Genomic DNA, 21,385 nt, shown 5'->3' with positions numbered 1-21,385 from the left:
TTAGTGCCCAATTAAGAGGTTCCTATATACATACATATACACGCTCCGGGAGACAGCCAGATGGATGAGGGAAAACTCTCCAAGCTGGATTTACAGGTCGGGGTTACCCGCGGCTGGGGCCGAAGAGGAGTTTTCTTGAGACCAGCGAGACTCAAGTGTCGGGAGGAAAAAGTCCAAGGGACGGGAGGTGGCTGGAAGCGAGTTAAAAAATAATAGGAAAGGGAAATAATAGGGAAAGGACTACAAAACCAAAGTTATATATCCAATGCCAACCAACCCGATAGACACGGTGGAAGCCTGCTGTCATTTCTGCAAAAATACGAGAAGGTTTTTCTGTTTTAAAGTGTAAAAATTCCAAAATACTCCCAAACCAGAAGGAAAACAACAACAACAAAAAAACCCAAACAAAAAAACCAACCCACCCTGCACCAGTTTCTCCATTAAAAATAATAAAAAAAAAAAAAAAACCACCAACAGAAAAGAGCCATGAGCACAAAGACAATTTTGTCCGGTTAAGTCCGTACCACAAAAGCCCTCAGAATAAAAAGCCTTACGCACCTCCCACCCCCCAAATAAACCAACACTGATATAAAAATATTCCTGTGCGAGAGAATCCCTGCCGGCTGCCGGGCAGTAAGTGCTATGCGCTGCGGGAGGAGGAGGCACTGCAAGGGCTGGGGCCGAGGAGCAGCGGGGGGGGGCTGCGTCCCCCAGATTTGCTGGGGGGGTCCCGTCAGCCCCCCCCTGCCCTGTCTCACCCGAGGATGCTGCACGCCACGCACGCCTGCTTGTTCAAAGCCATTGACAACTTTTTCTTCCTTTTTGTATGTTTTATATGGTGCTGCCCCGATGCCGACCCCGGATGGCTTGGTTTGACATTTCCTGAGTGATTGAGCTGGGAGCCATGGGAGCCGAGCTGTGTCTGACCAGTGCCGGCGCGGATCCGGTTCTGCCCGACGCCTTTTGGGGCAGAAAGGGCATAAAAAGCAAGAAGTAAAATCTCTGGTCCTGCCTGGGTCTCTCTGAGTCGTGGGGGCAAAGGCACAAGGTCTGAGGAAAGCACAAATTCACCCTTTTTCATATTTTTTTTTCCTTCTTTGCTCTGGGCGCTGCTTCGAGCCCCATTTTAAAAAAAAAATTTGAAAAATGAAAATGCAGCGAGGCGCTGCATGGGACTTCCCAAACCACTGGCTCGCTTGTGGAGAGCCACCGGCATCACCGAAAACCGGCCCGCACCCCGGCATTGCAGGGCCCTTCCCCGAAAGGATAAACAGGCTGAGCTCCATGAGGCAACGCAGGACAGAGAACACCAGCTCGGCTGTTCAAATGCTGGGGATCAGACAGCAGCAAAGGCATGGGGGCTTTTTTTATTAAAAAAAAACCCCAAACACCTATTTTTGAGTAGTGCAACAACCCCACCATGCAATTAATTGTTACCAGGGCTGTGGATGCAGAGCACCAACTGGCAACGCGCTTTGGAAAGTCGTTTTTGCAATAAAACGCTCAAGCTGGGAACCCGCAACGAGTCCCCGACGCCAGCAGGAAAGGAAAAGGCTTTTCCTGACATTTTGCTCCTAATACCATGCTCCAGCAGGGATGGGAACCTGAGCGAGCAGCTCTCAAGGAGCAGAACCTCTTCTCTTCCCTGGGACTTGAGCCGGACCTGCCCAGACCCACCCGGGGATGTAACCCCATGGGGTCGCACCCTGCCCAAGGAGTTTTGCTCCCGCCTTCCAGCGGCCAAATATTGCATCCACCAGTTGGATACCAGAGAGAAGATCAGGTTGCGGGACGATATACTGTTTATATGTACAAAATTACAAACGAACAACAACAAAAGAAATACCCAAACACGTCAACAAGCACCAGTAATATATATATATGTATCTCAACCCGCTTCGCCTGCCCACCCGATCCCTTCAGCAACGGGGCAATCCGGGAGCAGTATCGGACTCTCCCACCCACACGATTCGCTTTTATAAGGGAAGCTGAGTCTCGGCACGGGGTCCTTAAAGACACCCCGGGCTCAAGCTGCGTGCAGGGATTGCTCTTGGCTCGACAGCTGCGGGTTATGGCCTATGATTATCAAAAACGCAGCAAAAAAAATAATACAAATCCAAATGGCTGCCTGCCCCGGCGAGGGGAGAAAGCCGACGGGGCGATCCGGCTCCCCGGCCGCACGCATCCTGGCCCGACACCAAGTGCAACGCCTCGCCAGCGGTGCAAGTGGTCACAGCAGTGACAGTGACAGGAAGCCAGCAGTAATTTGGGTTGGGTAAATACATATTTTAAAGGATGGAAGTCAGAAAACTCCCACGAGGTTCGATGGGATTCAGAAGGAAATATTGAAGCGTTTTGCTGAATTGGGGCCATACAGTGATGCTAAGGGAAACCCTTCCCAGTCCTCCCAGCTGCCTTTATTGGTGGAATCATTAATTGAAAAAAAATAAAATCGCTCTGCCTAGTTTTGAAGGACACAGTGAGGGCCACAACATAGATTTTTCACAGAGCTAAGCAGACTTACAAAGCCTAAAATGAGAAGGAACATAAGGTTTTGCCTTAAAAATTCTCATAGCTTTCCTGATTAAAATGTTTTGGGTGTTTTTTACCCCCCAAATGCCTCCAAAAACGACACGCTGGAACCGACCAGAGGCATGCGCAGGCTTGAGGTACCGGTGTGACGCGACACGAGCAAAGACCACATCCATGCGGGGAAAGAAACCTCCGACTCCTGCCCCGAGAACCGCTCCTGCCTTGCTTGCAGCAACCCAACAGCATTTTCTTTTTTAAAGCTATAATTGTTACCGACCCCCTCCCTTAAGGGATACAGGGGATTTGCACTTTCTAGGTAGTCAAAGGACACGGGAAGCTGCCTCAACGCCTCACCCCGGCCACGCTGCGACGGTTCAGGAGATTTTAGGGCTCATCTGGGAAATGCAGGAAGCTCTTTGGTCCCCAGATTGCCTACAGTCTCCCCCGAACCCCAAGGAACCAGCTTCCTTCCCTCCCAGCCCCAGCTTTTACTGTACAAAGGGAGATATTCTTCAGGTTTAAAAAAAAAAAAAAAAGTTGGAAAAAGTTTTTTTTAAAAAAAGAGCAAACCCAGCAGATGTACAATATACAGAAGGAGGAATTTACACGCAGCTCTGGAGGTGTCTTCTGGGGTCACAGGAGGTACCTCCAAGGTCCCTGGTTGCAGCAGTGAGGGACTCCGGTGCTCCCCGGGCAGGAGCAGGGGAGGGATGCGGCACCGCGGTGCTGCGCTCAGTCCAGGAAGCGCTGGCAGGCTTTTTTCCACCGGCAGGCCGTGCACCACTGGTCCCGGTGCTCGATGCCGTACACCTTACGGCACTTTTTGGCTTCACCGCGGACTTTTCTGCAAAAGGGGGAAGAGGAAAAAAAAAAAAACAAACATTTATCCACTTGTTGCAGAACTTCGGTCACAAATATAAGGGTAAGGCTCCGTAACCACGGCCGGGCATCATTCCGCTGCATCTCAGCGGAGATGCAGGAGGGCACCCCTTTTGCTGACGGGCTCCACCTCTGCTCCCCTCCGGCCGGCGGGACCCTCACCTGGTGCCGATGGACACCCTGGGCGGTGAGGCGACGATCAGGTGGGACTTGAGCATCGGTGTCGGTGGCTGGGGTTCGCTGAAACTGAGCGACCGGCTCCGCACCTGCGGGGAAATGGGTGTCAAGAGGCAGGCGGGACAACGCGGTCCCCCTCCCGTGCAGCCTTTGGGCACTGCAACGGGGCAGTGGGAGACACGGGTGCCCCCAGCCCACAAATCCAGATGTTTAAAGTGGGGAGCAAGAAAGCAGAGACGAGGTCCTCTTAGCTCCCAGCCCAACCCTGCACCCCAAAAGGATGAAGGGGATACACATGCAGGACTCACCGGTGACAGAGACGGGAGAGTCGAGGTGGCAGTGGCCCAGCTGATGCTGGTGAAGATGTGGGGGGACACTGGAATTTGGATGGAGGGCAACGCCTGTGGGGGAAAAGAGGGGTCAGCATTAGCCCCGGGGGCCCCCCGTTCACTCCACAGGCATTCACCTCCCAGCCTGGAGTAGGTGCAAACTGGGAGCGCTGGGGGCGGGATGGAAACCCCCGTGCAACCTCTCCTCCAGCGCCGGATCCTGCTAACAGAGGGCACGGCACACGCGCTGCGTCACCCTTCACTGGGGCTCAGCAGCTTCTTTGCTCCTCCAACTGCTTTTGGTTGCAATACCAAACCCACCTGCACCATCCTGGTCTATATGTATATATTTTTGCACCTCCTTACACAGGCTTTCTGCTTTTAGATGATGTTGCACCCATTCCCTGGGATGGGAATGGATATACATGCAGCTTATGGATCTATATACCCTGTCCCTGCACTAGCTTGCAGCTCCAGAACAGCGCTCGGCTCTCGAGCAACCCCTGGGACAAGGGCCACTGGCCCAGGGTGCCCACGGGCCCACTGCTCCAGGTCCCCAGGTTTCCTGCATCTCGAAAGCTGGTGCCCCTGCGAGCCGTGCAGTGGAGACGTGCAGGATCCGGCGCAGCTGCATTCCAGCCCCGTGTTATCTGCCGGCAGAAGGGCGTGTTGCATACCACCATGGGGTAATTGTAGGGGAGCAGAGGGCGGCAGCTCCCCCCCCAGCCCGGGAACGGCCACGGCAGAAGCACACGAGCCCCTTAACCAGGTGTTAACGAAGCCGGTTGCTCAAGGACTGAAGGGCAGCCAGGCAGGGGATGGTGCTACACCGGCACCAAAGCCTCTCCGTGCTGCAGGGGTGGCAACGAAACATCCCTGCCGCAGCAGGGACTTGCGGAGCAAACCAGATCACGACCTGCCCTTCGGCAAGATTTCGGGAGGTGACCCATCCCTGGGAGATGCCACCAGCTCACCTGGTAGGCATGATCAGCCTGGATGTGCCAGAAGGAGCTGGGGGCAGACTGGCTCAGGGCGCCGCTGGCCAGGGCGGGCTCCAGCACCGGCTGCTCCACCAGCAGCGCCTCCGGCTTTGCCAGGGCTTGCTGGTGGATGATGATGGGGGTGGACGCGGACGTGGGGCTGGCGGCGGCGGCCGCCTCCGGCGCCGGCTCTTCCTTCACCTGCACTTCGGTGTAGTAGAAATCCTCCTCCCGCTTCCGCTGGTCGGAGTCTGCGCTGTCCCTGCCAGGGAGGAAAAGGAGACAGCGGTGAAAAGGCGGCCCTGTTTCCGTCAAGGTGAGCAGCCCCCGACTTCCCCGGGGGAGAGCAATCTCACCCTCCCGGGCAGAGCAGCTCCGCTCCCAGGCTCCAAAGCATCATGTCAGCTGCGATTGGCAACAGCCACTGCCTCTGCAGCAGCACTTCGCGCTTCCAAGGAAGATCAATACCTCTTCCAAGGCCTTTAAAAATGCTGGCGCATTGACTGGGCGCCACTGAAAATCCCCTGCTCATTTCTGATCCAGTTCATTTAGCACAGCTGTGGACGAAGCCCTGCTGTTCACCCAGCGGGAAACAGCCCCTGAAGTCTTTTTTATTGTTTTCCCAGTGCATTTATCCGGCACTGGATGGCAGTCCAGCACTGCCCACTGCATCGCGGCCCTTCTGTCCTCGCCTTTCCTGGAGCAATCATGTTTGCAAGGGAGGAGGAGAAAAATACATACCAGAAAACGTGGACAAAAGCATGAGAAAACTGACGTTGGGGCGAGGAGTGCAATGGGGCCACAGGAGGAGAGCACAGCAAAGCTACACCCTCACCTCTTTATATTTTGGGGGGAATTCACAGGAGATCAGTACAAAGCAAACTGCCAAAGGGGCAGTCACCGCTGGGCTGGCGTGTGAGTGCCTGTGCCAGCCCCGACGGCCGAGCTGGAGCCAGCCGCCGCAGCGGCAGGCACGGCTTTCAGGTTGCCAGCCCTTGCGAAACCCAGCTGGGCTGGTCCTTTTCTGCCTCTGCCCGGGAGCCCAGGGCTCACGTGTAACCTGAACTCCCCCAGTGCAAAACGCACACCCAGGCTGGGCAATCCTGAAGGCCAAATGGGGTTCCCGTGCCTCCCGGAAAGCCCCGGGCTCCCTGAAGGTGGGGACACATACAACAGTGGCTTCAGTGACGTGGACTGCTTGGCTGAGAACTGCCAAGCTCAGTGCACAGAGGCCAGTATCTCTCATACTGGGGATACTCGCTGCAGGAATTACAAATTATGCAGTGGCAGGGCACGCGGCTTCGGTGGCTGGGCAGGGATCAAGGAGGTGAAACCTTTGCCTTACCCAAGGTGCTGGGTCTTGACGTGTCGCTTGATGCCGACGATGGAGCGCAGGACCTTGCCGCAGCTCGGCCACAGGCACTTGTACATCACCTTCACCGAGTTCTGGCAGAGAGACGGCCCATGTCACCCCGTGACCGGTGGCAGCGTCCCCTCCACGGGACGCCGCTCACCTCAAGCCACCCTGCCGGTGCTAGGACCACCCCCCCGCCCCCCACAGCAGCAGTACCTTTCTTTTGCGTGGAGCGGGTTCATCAAGGAGAAAGGGGTCGGAGTCGGTCTCGAAGCCATCATCTGCCTGGGGGGAGCTCAGGGCCTCGCTGGAGTACTTGGGACTGCCGGCGGGGTGGGGAGGCGAAGGGGTGGAGATCTCGCTGCCCCCGCTCCAGTGCCCGCTGGTGGTGCTGCTTCCGCTGTCCGAGACGTCGCCGCTCTCCTTCCAGGGATCGCACGCTGCCCGTGAGGCTGCAGGGAGGGGACACATGCTGCCACCATCAGCTTGGGGCCAACCAACCCCCCTGCCAGGGCAGAGACCAGCCCTGAGGCTGGATAACCCACAACAACAGTTTGCCTCTATTTATTTATTTTTTTAAAAAGTTGGTAAGGTGAAGCCTTTGCACCTTTTCTCAGCACCAGATCCCAGTTATTGGTCATTTATGCTTTTTTTCCCCTCCCTATCCTCCCTGGCATCGGTGCAATCCCGCAGGCTCACAGGCACAGCCGGCACACGGCGAGCAGCCAGCACCGGGGCACGCACATTTCCCACGGCTCCGGGCGGCTATTTTTATCGCTCTGGCTGCATTTGACTCCTCGGGAATGAAACCGCCTCTAAAAAAAGGAGCGACCGGGCGGTGCTCCCCGGCCCGGGACTCCTGTGCGGGGCTCCCCGGCCCCCCGGGACGGCTGCGGAGAGCAGGGTTACCCTCACTGCGCTGCCAGGGGCATCCCAGCTTGCTCAGCCCCAACTGGTGTCGGCACCCGTGGGCTCCACCGTGACCCCGGTGCGACTCCCTGGCCACCTCCAGTCCAGTGCGGTCCCTGTGCCGGCAGCTATTCAGCACCAGGCATAAGGAACGAACGCAGCCAGCAAGAGCCCCAGCACTGTGAGCCGAAGGGCGCAGCACATTTCTCCACGTCTCCTTGTGTTTCAGATGTTTTTTCTTTTTTATATATATATATTTTTAAATGCACACTCACGGGGGATGCCACTCTCGCCGGCGGGAGGGCTCTGTACCACAGGGCTGCAGGAGAGGCTCGTCAGCACCATGGCTGCCACCATCTCGTCCATCTCCACAGCCGCGTCAGCTTTCCTGCACCGCGAGGGGAGACACGTGAAATGTGTGGAGGAAAAAGCAGAGAAACAGCCTGGGTATGACCTGGGCACCCAAAGGGCAGTACAACCTGCAGCACCAGCGCAGGTTCACCCCCAACACCTCCCTCCATAGACTTTGAGTCATTTTTAAGTCACTGGGAAGGATGTTTTCTCCCCATTTGTGGGCAAAAAAATTAAAAATCCCCTTAATCCCAAATTTAACCACCCTCTGGATAACCCCGCACTGGGAAGGCGGATACATCCTCAGCATCACCACTCTCTCTGTTGGTGTAAAACCAAAGCGCGACCGCTGCCGTAGCCGCCAAGTGCCCCTCTCCCACCTGAGTGAGATACTACCAGCCAAAGGCACGAACCTCTTGGGTACATCAATATTGCTGGATACGGATCTCTGCAGCGCCTCAGCAGGGCTGGGACCGCCAGCTGCGGGCAGGGTGGGGGGCTGGAGCGGAGCCGGCCGCACGTCCTGTACCCTCCAGCACGCCTGCAAGCCCTGCTCCGGCAGCAGCACCTTCACCTTGTCGCTCAGTGGGTTGTGCTGCTCCACGAGGCCAGCACGCTCCTGCCCGTTGTAGGTGACGAGGACCTGAAAACGGCACGAGGGACGGTTTGTTGGTGCCACTTGCCACCCCACTGCTCCCGGGGAATGTCCCGCGGCAGGATCCCCCCCATCTCCTCCTCCCGTAGCAGAGGGGGCCACAGAGGGCTTTAGGACAAAGCCAGAGCCAGGGCTTGGACTTCAGACTGCTGTCACAGCAAACCGAAGGGGTGGCCAGGGTTCATCCCAACCCCACCACCAAGAGATGTGCTCTTCCCAGGCACAAGCTCCCTGACAACAGCAATCCCAAGTTGAGGGATTTCCTGAGCTGGTATCAGTCACCTCTCTGAGTGTCTTGACTTTGGGTGGACTTTTCTCCAGTATATTTATCTGCTTTAGCTTTGTTCTCATGCCACCCTGCTGCAAGGACTCCCACAATTATTACACACCCTGGCAAAGTACATAGATAAAAGGATTAAAAGCTGGAGGGGGGCAGGGGAACAGAGGTTTCCTGGGTGAAGTAATCCTGAATTCACACCTTGGCTCCTCCAGTCCCAGCTCCTTCGGGCAGGGGAAGGAGATGTGCAAACCTCACCTCCTCCTTCACAGAGTCCCAAACTCCTTCTGATGGGCAGTTTTCCACCACTACCACCCGTGAGCCTATTTCTGTTAATGGAAATGTATCTGTGTCAAAAGATGCTACATGTGTCTCTGGCTATTTATAGGAACAGGAACATCTCTTTATGGAAGCACCATGGGTGTCATACCAAGAAGCTGATATGGGATGGACACGTGCACCCATACGCAGACCTGGGAGGAGCCTGCGAGACTGTCTCAGGTAGGACCTCCGGCAGAAACACCAGAGCGGAAAAAGCCACCCACAGCGGGATCAGGGGTAAGGGGATCAGTGCAAGGATCAGGACAGAGAAGACCCTGACCTTGCTTTCTGAAAAGAAGGGGCAAGGCTTCTCTGTGAACCACATGGGCTGTCGCCCCTCTAGATTGCACACAGCACGAGTAGCCAACATCTCCTTCGGCTTTGCACAGCCACCGGCTGTCACTGGGAGGTGAAGGCACCCCATCACTATTTTTATGCTGTTCCCAGCAGCAAAGCAAGGGAGCAAAATCCTCTGCAGTGGAGCACGTAGGAGAAAATAACTCTCGCTGTCCTGTGGTTAATAAACATGGGGCAGAAGGAGCCAGAAAACCAAACAGGCGCCTTATTTACACTCCATTTCACAAGCTCTGCCCAGAAAAGGTTTTACAGTTCTGCAGGTAGCAGCCAAGAAACGGGGTCTACGTCAGCAGGTCACAGCTCTCCTCAGACAGTGCTGTTTGGCCTGGCCTTAATAGCAACCGTGCCGGTGGGATGGAGAACGAGTGCTGCTCCCTGCCCCAGGCAGCATCCTGGCCAAGGCAAGGCCCTCCTAAGCATCAGAAGCCCGGGGCACAAGAAACAGAGGGGTCCAGCAGGACTAGATGTCCTTTCTGGATGAGCCATCGCACCTCACTCTTCCCTAAGAGCTTCTTCACCACATACATCCACACCATCGACCCTCAACCCTGCAGCAAAAAGCTGCTGCGGGCTGAGCTCCGAGGACTGAGCCATGAGGCTCATCACCATTGTGGCTAAGCTGGGGGGTTCCTTGCCACTCCCCTACAGATGTAAATGTGGGTTATGGGGAGACAGGACAAGTTCATGGAAGAGAAGTCCACTGGGAGTCACTAAATATATAGGAACCATCTCCCTCAGCCTCAGACAGTTGGAGAACTCTGGAGGGACACGTCAAATCTTCTTACTGTCTTCTCTGGACACCCACTTTTGGCTAGTATTGGAGACATCTCCTGGAGGAGACCGATCTCCGCCTGAGCCGGTATGGTCCAAATCCACCAGGCATGGCCAGGGCCAAGTGCACTAACGCCAACACCCATTAACGGCTCTTGGTAATTACAGATCCCCACTGCACCTTACATTAGTAGAGGCCCAGGGGTTTTATTCCCCACCGGAGCTACCCACCAGACCACAGCCAAGGACACCAAGAGTCTCCTTACTTACTTGCTGCCCGGCACAAAGCTGCTGGCGGCCGGGGCTGGGGAACCTGGGTGCTTGGCTGCTCTCCTCTGCCGACGGTGCACAGGATCCATCCTCTCGCGGCACCGTGTGGGCAGATGCCTGGCCAAGGTCGGTCTGCAAGCCGGGGACCTGGGTGGCCACCAGCACCCCATCAGCCAAGGCGCCGGGGGCAGAGACGCGGGTGCCTAGCAGGGAGCGCTTCCCCAGACGCCTGGACAGCACGCTCGCCATCTCGGACACGCTGCGGAAGAGAAAGACATGGGGATGTTACCTCTGGTGCAGGACCATGACGTTCAACCGGTGTCTTCCCCCCCCCCACCACCCTGGGAGCCAAGAAAGCAGCTCTCTGCTGCTCCAGCATCCCCAGGCACTGAGACCCCTTAGGAACGTGGGACAGCAGTGTGCCTGAGCTCCCCCCATGCTGCAGCTCTTGTCTTTACAGTCATTTCTAAACCCCTCTGGAAAAAAAAAAAAGGGATGAGCCAGCCCAAAGGAAACCCCATGTCCCTCTCTCAAGCTGCTGCTGGCACACGCTCCTGAAGCCACCACGGCTATTCCTGCCCGCCACGCTGAAACCCGCCGTCGGTGCTCTTGAACCTTGACCTCTAGACTTGGGCCTGTGCCCAGCACAGTCCTGCAACTCCCCTGCCCGCGCCCCGGCAGGGGAGGAAAGCTCTCTGGCAGTGAAAGCCAGCACCCCTTCTCAGCTAGCATCCTGATGCTCCCCTTCCCAGGAGCTCTCGTGCTTTTGGGAGAGGTTTCTCCAAGCTTGCAGCTCATGCCCAGTCCTCCCAGGGTCAGTCTGGCAATGAAACGGGAGCATCCTCCTGCCCTGCTTTGTTAGGAAAGGAAGAATTTGGAGCATTTTTATCCTAAACTGTTTCTCTATTACTATCTTTAACCTATTTTTGCCCCCCAAATAGCTCCCCTTTCCTCTGACATAGGTTTTCCTCATGTTGGTGTAGCTCTGCTAGCAAGCCTATCCAGAGAGCAGCTTGCCTGGCTTATTTCTTTGGGTTTGTAGATTTTACTGCTGTTTTAAAAGAAAAAAGAGTGTACAGGTTTCCTTAAAAGCAAGGGACACCCAGGCATGGGGACAGGTGACGCATCCAGCCCCAATAAATCCGACAGCTCTAGCAGCACACGCTGTCCTGCTCTGTCCCGTCCTCCTCCCAACATCTCCTCCGCTGCAACACCCTCTCCGAAGAGCACAAGAAGCAAGGATGCACACTGCGGCAAGGCTGAAGGGTGACGGTGCCTGGGGTTCAGGAGGAGGGAGAGGAGGCAAGAGGCTTGGGGCGGTCCTGCATCTTGGAGGGCACCATAAAAGCCACATGCTTTTATACGACAACAAACCCATCACCTCTGTCACCCTGCCTGGGTTTGTCAGAGAGTGTCACCCGGCCAGCCGAGGGCTATGAGTGTTCATCAGGTGTCTGGGTTAGAGCATAACCTGGCTCATGGAGAGTCCAAGTCCGAGGAGCTGCTGCTTGTGCAGGAGGGAGGATTAACCCTGAGCCGCCAGGTGCTTGCATCCAGACCCTCCCCTCCTTGCACAGGGTCACTTCAAGGGATGCTCAGTTCCCCTTCACGAAACAGCGGCATTTTAACAGCAGATCAAATATATATTTTTTTGACATCTGATTCACGCAGTGCTGTCTTGCACACTATCTCGGATGAGAAAAGTTTCCCAAGGAAGGGAAGGGAAGCTTGCCGCTGCTCTCGACCTCCGACTGTCCCAGGAAGGGTTACTCCAAACCACCTCTTGCTTCAAAGGACGCCCAAGATTTACAAGCGGTTTTATGAATAACCGTATGCACTCAGCTGGCTTTGTCCTCCTCCGAAATCCCGCCGCCCCCGAGTAGAAAATTAACAGCTACTTAGGAGCCATAAAGAATAGAACAGGAAGAGGGACAGGGTGTGAAACGGATAGAGGCATGCTGGGGAGAGCACCTCGCGTCGGGGCTGCCCGTCCCGCAGCGCACGGGGACTTCACCACCGTCATCGCCTTCCCTCTGGAGCCCGATCAAAGAGGCCGCGGCACTGGCTGAGCAGAGGCGCTCCCCCGGCTTCCCTCTCATCTTGCCCTGCCCAAGGAACACGCCAGACTTTGCAGCATATGGGCATCACTGAGGGATGCTCCAGAGCCCACTCCGCCTGATAATGTTTTTTTTCCATGGTACAACGTATTTTCTGATGAACACAAGTGACCTGGCCAAGCAGCTCTGCTCCCAAATCTCCCATATACCCATATGGGACTTTCTCATCCAAAAGGACACTGAAAGGGCTGGGGGGGACGACACGACAGTTTGCCTCAAATCCCAGAGCGAAGCTGCGGCAAAGCCCCTCCACCTCACTGCAGCAGTTAACCACCAGACCACATTTCCTCCCGCATCACCTTAAAACCTCGCTCTCGGATATCCCAGGCACAGGGATTTGGGAACTGCCCCTCCGAGGGCTCAGGGAATCGATGTGGCAACGTCAGCACTGCCACCGTGTAGAACACGGCGCTGTATCTCTGCCGCCTCCCCGATGGTCGGTGCACGCCGGTTTCAAGGCACCGCTTGGCTGGCGGCCAGGTACGGGGAGGGCAGCGCCAAAGGTGGGAGGCTGCTTCTCATTTCCTTCGGGGTTTCGTTTCACCTTCCCTTTCCTTCCCTCTCTGGTCCGGGGCGGGAGCGGGAAGGAGGAGAGAGGCGCGACTGCAACCAGGGGAAAGGAAAACCCTCCCAAGAGCCAGTTTTCAGAGCCACATCTGCTTCCAGCAGACCTCTGAATGCCGGATCCCATTTCGGCGCTCAGCCCATAGCCAAGGGTGACACACCAACGCCTAAAAATCCTCCCCCCGCCCTGTGCCCCAAAACACAAAGCAAGAAGAGGAGCGAGAGCTGGGAGGGCGTCAGCGGCGCAGGCGGAGCCGTGAGGCCACGCTGCCGCTGCAAGCCCTCCCAGCTGTTAGCAATCACGCGCCGCAGGGGTCAGAGCCGGCACAGATCCCAAATTATTTCTTGCTTCAATGCCGGGCGTGTATTTTGGACGGCATTTTTCCAGCTCTCGCCGGGGAAAAACGTCAGCCCTTATGCCTACCGGCATCGCCGCTGCTGCCGGCAGAGCAAAGCCCGGGTGGATGTTTTGGGAAAGCAGGCGCCTCGTTTAGCAAACAAGGAATGCTTCGTTTAGCAAGTGGGGAAGGTTGGGGGGCCGTGGCAAAGCAGAGAGGGTGCTCCGGCATTCAACCAACTGCAGTTCGTCTGGGGTTTGCCGGGAGAAAGGCAGCTCCTGCGCCCACAGTGCTGCGCAAACCAGGACCACCGGCGCAAATCCCCTCCCCAGAGAATGTGCAATTACAGCACACCCTGCTTTTCCCCATTTTTTAAGGAAAAAATGCTGATAGGTTCCTTTAAATCTAGCCTAACTCCTGCCACAGACCACCAAGCCACAGATCAGCAACCTGGATCGCAAAGTCCACCCTATAAGAGACCCTAAATGCTGCGATAAGTGATAATAAACCCCAGGTTTTTGTCCTCTCTCCCAGCCCGCAGTTTCCAAAAAGCCCCTTCTCATCCCAAAACATCCTGAAGTCCTTTACGAACCGTACTCCAGCCCCGCGCCTGTCGGCACACGTGACCAGGAAACAAGATATCCGCACGGAGCGGTTTGCAAAGTTTGGGCCTTTACTAAAAAAAAAAAAAAAAAAAAAAAGAGAAAAAAGAGCAACAAGGATCTACTGACCCCGGGAAGGAGCCAAACCCACCTGCGACCTAACCCTCACGGACAATACTATAAATCAGGCACTTTCCCAAAGACTTTCCTCCTAATTCCACCTCAGTGCTCATGGCTTGAGTTACGCCCGCGGACGTGTCACCGCGGGGCTGCACCGTATTCCCACTGGCAGCGCTGGGAAGGGCTCCCCAACTCTCACCCACGCCAGCGTTTGCCGCTGCAGGGCTATTCTGGAGGAAAACGCCTTCAGAGGACACCAGCCTGCCTACAAACGCATTTTCTGATGCAGGCAGGAATGCCGGCGCAGGCAGATAGACTTCCCCAGGCATCAGCGGGCCAGTGCGTGCCGGCAGCCCCGGCGGCGAGGGCAGCCAGGAAGGAAAAGGCGGGAGTTTGCTGCTCTCTGGGAGCGGTGCCGGCAGACCGTGACTTGAAGCCACCGTGCGGGCACTGGGACGAGCGTGCAGCAGGAGACAAGGGCACGCATGGCATGCATGTGTGCATTTACACGCCTGTGTGCATGTGTACGTGCATGCGTGTGCAGGGCCCGCGGCCGTGCGGGCAGGCAGGGCACGTGGGGAAGATGGCAGGGCCGGAGGCAGGGGAGGAGGAGGCGTGTGCCCGGGCCTGCCGCGGAGGGCGGCACCGGGCAGGGCACGTGTACGCGGGGCGGGCTGCGGCGGGGGGGCGTGGGGGGGGACACGCGCGGAGACGGGGGACACAGACACGCATATGCACCGGGCAAGCCGGGGGGCGGGGCATGCATCAGGCAGGAGTGGGGGGGCATGCACCGGGCACAGGCCCCCGGTTGGGCGGGACATGCAGGGGAAGGAGGGGGGGGGGGAGACTTGCAACGGGGGGGGGTGCATGCACCGGGCAGGGCGGGGGCGTGGCACGCACCGGGGGCGCGGGGGGGGGGGGGGGGGGAGACGACCGTGCACCGGTCAGGGGGCATGCACCGGGGGGGCTGTGCATGCCCCGGGAGGGGGGGCACAGACACCGGGCAGGCCCCGGGGGGAGCGGGCAGGACTCGGGGGAGGGGGTGCGCGCACCGGGGGACGGCAGAGACCCGGGGGGAGGGGGGGCGAGGTGGGGGGCAAGCCGGCTGCCCCCCCCCCAGAGAGGGAGAGTGGGGTGGTCGCACGGCGGGGAGCGGGCCCGGCGCGGCCCGGCGCTTACCTCCGGCGCGGCTCCCGCCTTCCCCCGCCCTCCTCCCCCGCCGCAGCTTGTTTTGAAATCCCCGTCCCCGCCGCGGCCGGCTCACGTACGCGGCGGACCCGGGCTGGAGCCCCGCCGGGCGGGGCGGGGAGGAGCCGGGGCCGGGGGAGGCGCGGCCCGGCCGGGCGGGAACCACCGCTCCCGCGCGCGGCTTTTTTATTTATTTATTTATTTATTGTTGTTGTTATTAGGGTTCCCCCCCCCCCCTTTTTTATTTTTTTCCCCAGCGCAGCGATGCCGGGCGGGGAGGAGGAAGGGAGGGGAGGAAGGCAGGCAGGCAGGTCGGGCGGGGGATGCCCGGCACCGCCGCCCCGCTACTCACAGCGTCCGGGGAGCCCCGCTCCGCGCCTCGCCTCGCCGCCGGCCGGGTTAAAGCTCCCGGGGCCGGGCTGGTGTAAACAACCTCCCCACATGCTCGGCCCCTTCCTGCGCATTGGCTCCGCGGCTCCCTTTAAATGCACGCCCCCGCCGCCCGGCCCCGGCCCCGCCGTTCCCGCCGCGTTCCGCCGCGCCGCCCCGGCCCGGCCCGGGGGATGCCGGCTCTGCCCGCCCGCCCACCGCGGGGGGAAGGCAGGCGGGCAGGAGAGTGGGCGCATCCCTCCGTCTCCCTCCCGGCTCTTCCCCTCCAAGCGGGCCGGCTCCCGGCGGGCAGGGGCAGGGGGAGAAAGGCCCCGGGCTCCCCGCAGCCCCCCGGGGTTCCGCTGTTTACCCAAGCGCCGGGGCCGGGCGGAGCGGCTGGCAGCGCTCCTGCCATTTCTTGTTGCTTACTAAGCTGTACTGGCCTGAAAGGCCCATTTCTTTCATATATATTTTTTTAAGTTTTGTCCATCAGGGCTTTTAGCCTCCGCAGGGCCGGGGCTCTCCCAGCACCCTCCTGCCCGAGGGATGGGCTCCCCGTCACCCCGCTGGCCTTCTCCCCTCCCGGAGCCTCTCGGTTTGCATTTAACGGGCCCTACTGCTAATTGCTCTTCATTTCGAGGGGACGTGACAATGACCCCGACTCGAGTTCCCACCGCAGCTCTCCGGCACGACCGTACAAAAACCTCAAAGGTTTTTCTTCTGCCGACTCTCATCAAGTCTGTTTAGCAATAAGGCAGAATTAAATCAATGCCAGCGATGCTCCTTTTGGGGTTTATTTTGGTTTCGGGCACTGAATTTCCCCCCCTCAAAGCCTTGGCTTCTGGGTTCCCGATGACAAAAATTCCCACTTTGGCTGCTTGGCCCTTTATCGCGCGTTCTGGCAAAGCTGATGTACAAATGCAGCGGCCCACACAACGCCTGCGGGCTTTACTCGGGGACCCCCTGAAATACCACACGCTGTACTGGGCGATCACCTTTAAAACCTCCATACAGGCAAGGTGATTTGTTTTAATGTGTGTCAGCTAGCGGAGACAAATGCTGGGCCTATTGCCAGCTTAAAAAAAAGTATATTTTTACCACCAACTAATACACACAACGCAGCTGGGATTTTACAACGATTGTCCAAGGTAAATTGTTGGGACAGAGAGGGGATATCATCCACTCGTCGTATAAAAAAATGAAACCTGCCTTGCTTGTATGAGGACTCTAGTATTTCTCAACAACACCTATATGTATTTTTTTGTCCAGTAAAAATAAGGTACCTTCTCCAAAGCACCCAAAGAGGAGCCAAAATCTTCTACTTCCAGCAATGCTCCTAAATTTCCTCCCAAGCTCCTCAAACTTGTATTTCTAAGTCACCTCAATATCTGTTAAAATGAAAAGTGAGTTATTACATATGCAGATGAGGGCAGGTGCCTACGAAATCCCTTGCCTGCCGATCTCACGCACGTTAGGAGGCAGCTTGCTCCGCAGAGACGTGCTGCTGCAACACGCGAGGGGAGGCACTGCAAAGCAGCCGGGGGGCCGGGAGGGCACCGCACACCCCACCAGCGTTGGCAGAGGCCTCCCTGCGCAGCCACTCGGCCCGGCGATGCTCGGCCCTGGGGCAGCTGGGGGAGAGGAGTGGGGCTGGCGATGGGCAGGACCCCCATGGCCAGCAGGCACTGGCTGCTCTGGGGAAAGGAGCTGGTGGGTGGTGTCGGGGGCACCTCAGCCCTGTTCCTCAGAGGAAGGTGATGCCAGTCACCTTCCCCTGGCCTCACAAGCAGCCATGGCTGCTCCTCAACTCCCCACGGCCAACCTTAACAACCCACATACACCCCTCATGGCTGCCCCTCATCTTCCCCAAGGCGGCCCCTTAGACCCCATGGCCATCGCACCTCACCCCTCATGGCCACCATTCATCTCTCTGCATGGCCACCCCTCACAGCCACCCTTCATCTCCCCCCAGGGTGGCCCCTCACACTACATGGCTGCTGGTCCTCACCCCTCATCTCCCCCCACAGCAGCCCCTTACACCCCATGGCCATCGCACCTCACGCCTCATGGACACCCCTCACAGCCACCCCTCATCTCTCCTCATGGCTGCCGCCCCTCACATCCCACGGCCACCCCTCATCTCCCCTCATGATCTCCCCTCATGGCCGCCCCTCACATCCCACAGCCACCCCTCATCTCCCCTCATGATCTCCCCTCATGGCCACCCCTCATCTCCCCTCATGATGTCCCCTCATGGCTGCCCCTCACATCCCATAGCCACCCCTCATCTCCCCTCATGATATCCCCTCATGGCTGCCCCTCACATCCCACAGCCACCCCTCATCTCCCCTCATGATCTCCCCTCATGGCCGCCCCTCACATCCCACAGCCACCCCTCATCTCCCCTCATGATCTCCCCTCATGGCCACCCCTCATCTCCCCTCATGATGTCCCCTCATGGCTGCCCCTCACATCCCATAGCCACCCCTCATCTCCCCTCATGATATCCCCTCATGGCTGCCCCTCACATCCCACAGCCACCCTTCATGATCTCCCCTCATGGCCACCCCTCATCTCCCCTCATGATCTCCCCTCATGGCCGCCCCTCACATCCCACAGCCACCCCTCATCTCCCCTCATGATCTCCCCTCATGGCCGCCCCTCACATCCCACAGCCACCCCTCATCTCCCCTCATGATCTCCCCTCATGGCCGCCCCTCACATCCCACAGCCACCCCTCATCTCCCCTCATGATCTCCCCTCATGGCCGCCCCTCACATCCCACAGCCACCCCTCATCTCCCCTCATGATCTCCCCTCATGGCCACCCCTCATCTCCCCTCGTGATCTCCCCTCATGATCTCCGCTCATGGCTGCCCCTCACATCCCACGGCCACCCCTGATGATCTCCCCTCATGGCCGCCCCTCACGACCGTCCCCCCCCCCCGCTATGGCCGCCCCTCCCTCTCCCTCTCCCCCTCCCGCCGACTGACGTCCCTGACGCGTCCCCGTCCTCCGCCCCGGCGCTGGCGGGAACGGCGCGTGCCCTCCCCGCCCCCCCCCCTCCCGCCCTGACTACGTGCAGTTCCCCACGTGGCGGCCGCGCGCGCCCCCCCGGCCAAGGGAACAGCCCGCCCGGCACGTTCGTCCGCGAGCCGGGGGAAGGCGGTAGAGGAAGGGAGGGTGGGGGGGGGGGTGTGGTCCGCCGAAGGAGCGCCGCCAATCGGCGGGCGGCAGGCGAGCCTGGAAGGGACCAATGACGGGCGGTGGCGCCGCTCGGCTGCCAATAGCGACGGGTTTCGGGAAGGCCCCGCCTTCCTCCCCCCTCCGCGGAGCCCTTAGCGGCGCTGCGGCCGAGCGCGGCGCCAGCTTGGAGCGGCTGCGGCGGGGCGGGCAGGGCCTCCCGCCTTCCCCAGGCCCCCGTGTGTGTGTGTGGGGGTGTGCCGTGCCGTGCCAGGGGCTGGCCCCCTTCCCGGCACACGGTGGGGGTTGTGGCTCGGCGCCGGCGACCCTCCTTCCCTCCCTCCCTCCCTCCGCGGTCAGTCAGGCCAACGCCTCAGCTGTGGGAGCGGGACGCGGTGGGGGGGGCGTGTGTGGCGGCAGGCCCCGCTTGGGCCTGGTCGGGCGTCGGGCGCCAGCCCAGCCTCTGTGCCGGGGGAGGATCTCCCGTGGGGGACACCGCTTGGACCGGCGTCGCTGAGGAGGCGTGAGGGCCCGGCGTGGCCCTCTCCCGCCTTCCATTCTCCGCCGGAGGGGGGGGAGGTCTGCCTCCACGCACAGGCGTGGGTTGCTGCTCAGAGGGGGACAGGCCCGGCAAACGGGGGAATAAAGGTGGCCGCTCAACCTCAGGCTCGCGTGTGGGGACCATGGTTGGTTTTATTTTATTAAAAGAAGGGGAAAAGTTCGGTTAAAGTTCAGGGGAAATGATCCTGTGTTTTCGCTTCGTTGTTTTCAGCGGAAGAAGCGAAGAGGTGGCGAGCGGCAGGCGCTTGGTTGCAGGCGCTTGGTTGCATTGCAAGTAAGCCCTGTCCTGTCTGGGCTGGATACCCAGCCCAGGTGCACAGTATGGCCACAGCATCGGGCACAGACGCTTCCTGCTTCCAGAGGCATTTCTTCACCCCTGTGTTTCAAAAAACTGTTCACAGCCCATTAAAAAAATGCCATAAATGTGTAAGAGTGAATAAATAATTGCACCAATCAACTGTCTATCCTAAATCTTGCAAAATTCTTCCGAGACCATGGGAGACTCGCCTTAGGACGTTCTTTAACCTCTCTCCTTCCCAGCTTTACTGAATCTCATTGCACTAACTCTACCTTTATTGTCAGAGTTGGGAATTGATGTCAGATTAAATCCTAGCTGGAAGTAAGCTAAACGGGCTAAATCTGGGGAGAATAAGTACTAGTGGTGCCTGTATGTAGTCCAGATTTAGAGACTTATTATAGGTGTAGTATTACATAGTGTTCAATAATACAGTGAAAGCAGTATGTGTGCGCGATCCACTGGTTAAATATCCCAGATACTTACCCGTCCTGGGCAGCTAATTCATTCGTATACCAATAAAACGTAACGTGATCGATACTGGTGCGTAAGGTCATCGACACGTCGGTGTACCTGACCTCCAAATGAGAAGGTCCGTGGCTGGATTTGGAGTTGACACTCTGTGGCGTCTCTGCTAAGATTGTGAGCAAGCGCGGTAGCACCAATGATGAGCATATGTGTCGCGGGGCGGCCTTTGAAATCTTGCACAGAGATTGTTTCATGTAGGGTAGAAAGCTTTTCTGTGGTTAATAGTCCACTTTTAATCTGGAGAGCATCCGCCCATCACGTTTAATAGCACTAATGCACCTCTAATCCATTAATTTCTTTAGTCCCTTTTTGAACCCTTTTAATTCGCTTGGTCTCCACCACATCCTGCCCCCACAGCTTCACCAGGGGCCGGTGTGTTACGTGAAAAACTTCCTTGCTTTTGTTTGCCTGGGAATTTCTTTGGTGTCTCCAGCTTTTGTCTTAGGTGTTTACTGCCTAATTATTCCTTCGTTGTCCCTGCAGTATTCGTGACTCAGGAGCTCTATCATGTTCTTCTCCCTGCCTGCCCCACCAGTCACGTCCTTTGCAGACTTTTGGTCTTCCCTTACGCAGAAGCTGGCTTCTCCCTCTGATTAACCACGATAACCCTTCTCTGTAACTTTAGTAGTTTTACATATGCTTTCGGAGATGGGTTGGCCGGCTCGGCATCAGTCATCAAAATGTGGTATTTTATACACCAGCATAATGATGTTTACTATTTTGGTTTCTATTTCTTTTCTAACAGCTGCCAACATTTGATTTGACTATTGCTGAGCGTTAAGCTGATCTTCTCAGACAACTATCAACAATCACCCCCCAATTTCTTTATTCCTGAGAGGTAATAGCTGATTTAGAGCCCGCGACTGTATACGTATGATTAGCATAATTTTTCCAAGATGTGTTTCTTACTGACGTTAAATCACATCTGCCATTGTATCTCCTCATCGCATCGTGCTGTGAGATCTTTCCCTGGTTTCAGGCATGGCTGTTTGGGATAACTTTGCCTGTAAACATTGTCACCTCACTACTCACTCCCTGGTTAGATTTTGTAATGACGTGTTGAACAACAAATCACCCGGTCCAGATCCGTGAGGGATTCCATCTGTTATCCTCTTGCCTTGGGGAATGGATGTGAAACTGTTTATGCCTACCTTTGGTTTCTCAAAATTTTTAAACCAGTTATCTACAACAGAGGTTTCCTTTCCTATCCCACGAAACCTTGCCCTCTCAAAATCTGACAGGGAACATTGGTGAGTCTCCATGAACGCGTAAGTGAAAAATCCCAATTAAAAATATTTAATGATGGTTTAGCCTGTTTTATGTGAGTAGAACTAAGATATGCTTATTTCTGGTGTGGGG

General features: G+C 57.3%; 1 protein-coding gene and 1 long non-coding RNA gene across 5 annotated transcripts; one reads left to right on the top strand and one right to left on the bottom strand.

Moving 5' to 3' along the window:
* Window positions 1-1,131: 1,131 nt before the first annotated feature.
* On the bottom strand, window positions 1,132-17,464 carry ZNF395 (zinc finger protein 395). Of its 4 annotated transcripts, XM_030037757.2 has the most exons (11): window positions 16,744-17,462; window positions 16,078-16,199; window positions 10,163-10,421; window positions 7,925-8,154; window positions 7,436-7,548; window positions 6,468-6,703; window positions 6,243-6,343; window positions 4,892-5,159; window positions 3,897-3,989; window positions 3,574-3,677; window positions 1,132-3,376 (listed from the first exon to the last, which is right to left on the bottom strand). In XM_030037757.2, exons 3-11 carry the CDS (start codon window positions 10,409-10,411, stop codon window positions 3,265-3,267), a joined length of 1,506 nt encoding a protein of 501 aa, XP_029893617.1. In that variant the 5' UTR covers window positions 10,412-10,421; window positions 16,078-16,199; window positions 16,744-17,462; the 3' UTR covers window positions 1,132-3,264. The 4 variants fall into 4 exon arrangements, with proteins under 4 accessions (XP_029893617.1, XP_040984818.1, XP_029893614.1 ...); XM_041128884.1 differs by having other exon boundaries at window positions 16,078-17,464; XM_030037754.2 differs by lacking the exons at window positions 16,078-16,199; window positions 16,744-17,462 and adding an exon at window positions 15,444-15,622.
* A 1,359-nt stretch (window positions 17,465-18,823) lies between these two features.
* On the top strand, window positions 18,824-19,656 carry LOC115351169. The gene is made up of 2 exons (XR_003926720.2): window positions 18,824-18,997; window positions 19,415-19,656. It is a non-coding gene; the product is annotated as an uncharacterized LOC115351169 (long non-coding RNA).
* The last annotated feature ends 1,729 nt before the right edge of the window (window positions 19,657-21,385 follow it).

The sequence above is a fragment of the Aquila chrysaetos genome, chromosome 15 (genome assembly GCF_900496995.4).
Source record: "Aquila chrysaetos chrysaetos chromosome 15, bAquChr1.4, whole genome shotgun sequence".
Lineage (NCBI taxonomy): Eukaryota > Metazoa > Chordata > Aves > Accipitriformes > Accipitridae > Aquila > Aquila chrysaetos.
Note: the sequence above shows the minus strand (reverse complement) of the source record. Positions and strands in the feature narration are given on the sequence as shown.

What these genes read in the sequence shown, in the direction of transcription:
- ZNF395 (XM_041128884.1), bottom strand. Translation starts at nt 10,411, where the DNA reads ATGGCGAGCGTGCTGTCCAGGCGTCTGGGGAAGCGCTCCCTGCTAGGC. An exon ending in CGGCGAGAGTGGCATCCCCC is followed by an intron (nt 6,704 to 7,435) that starts GTGAGTGTGCAT and finishes CCCTCCCTGCAG; the next exon opens with CCTCACGGGCAGCGTGCGAT. An exon ending in CTCTCCCGTCTCTGTCACCG is followed by an intron (nt 3,678 to 3,896) that starts GTGAGTCCTGCA and finishes ATTTCCCCGCAG; the next exon opens with GTGCGGAGCCGGTCGCTCAG.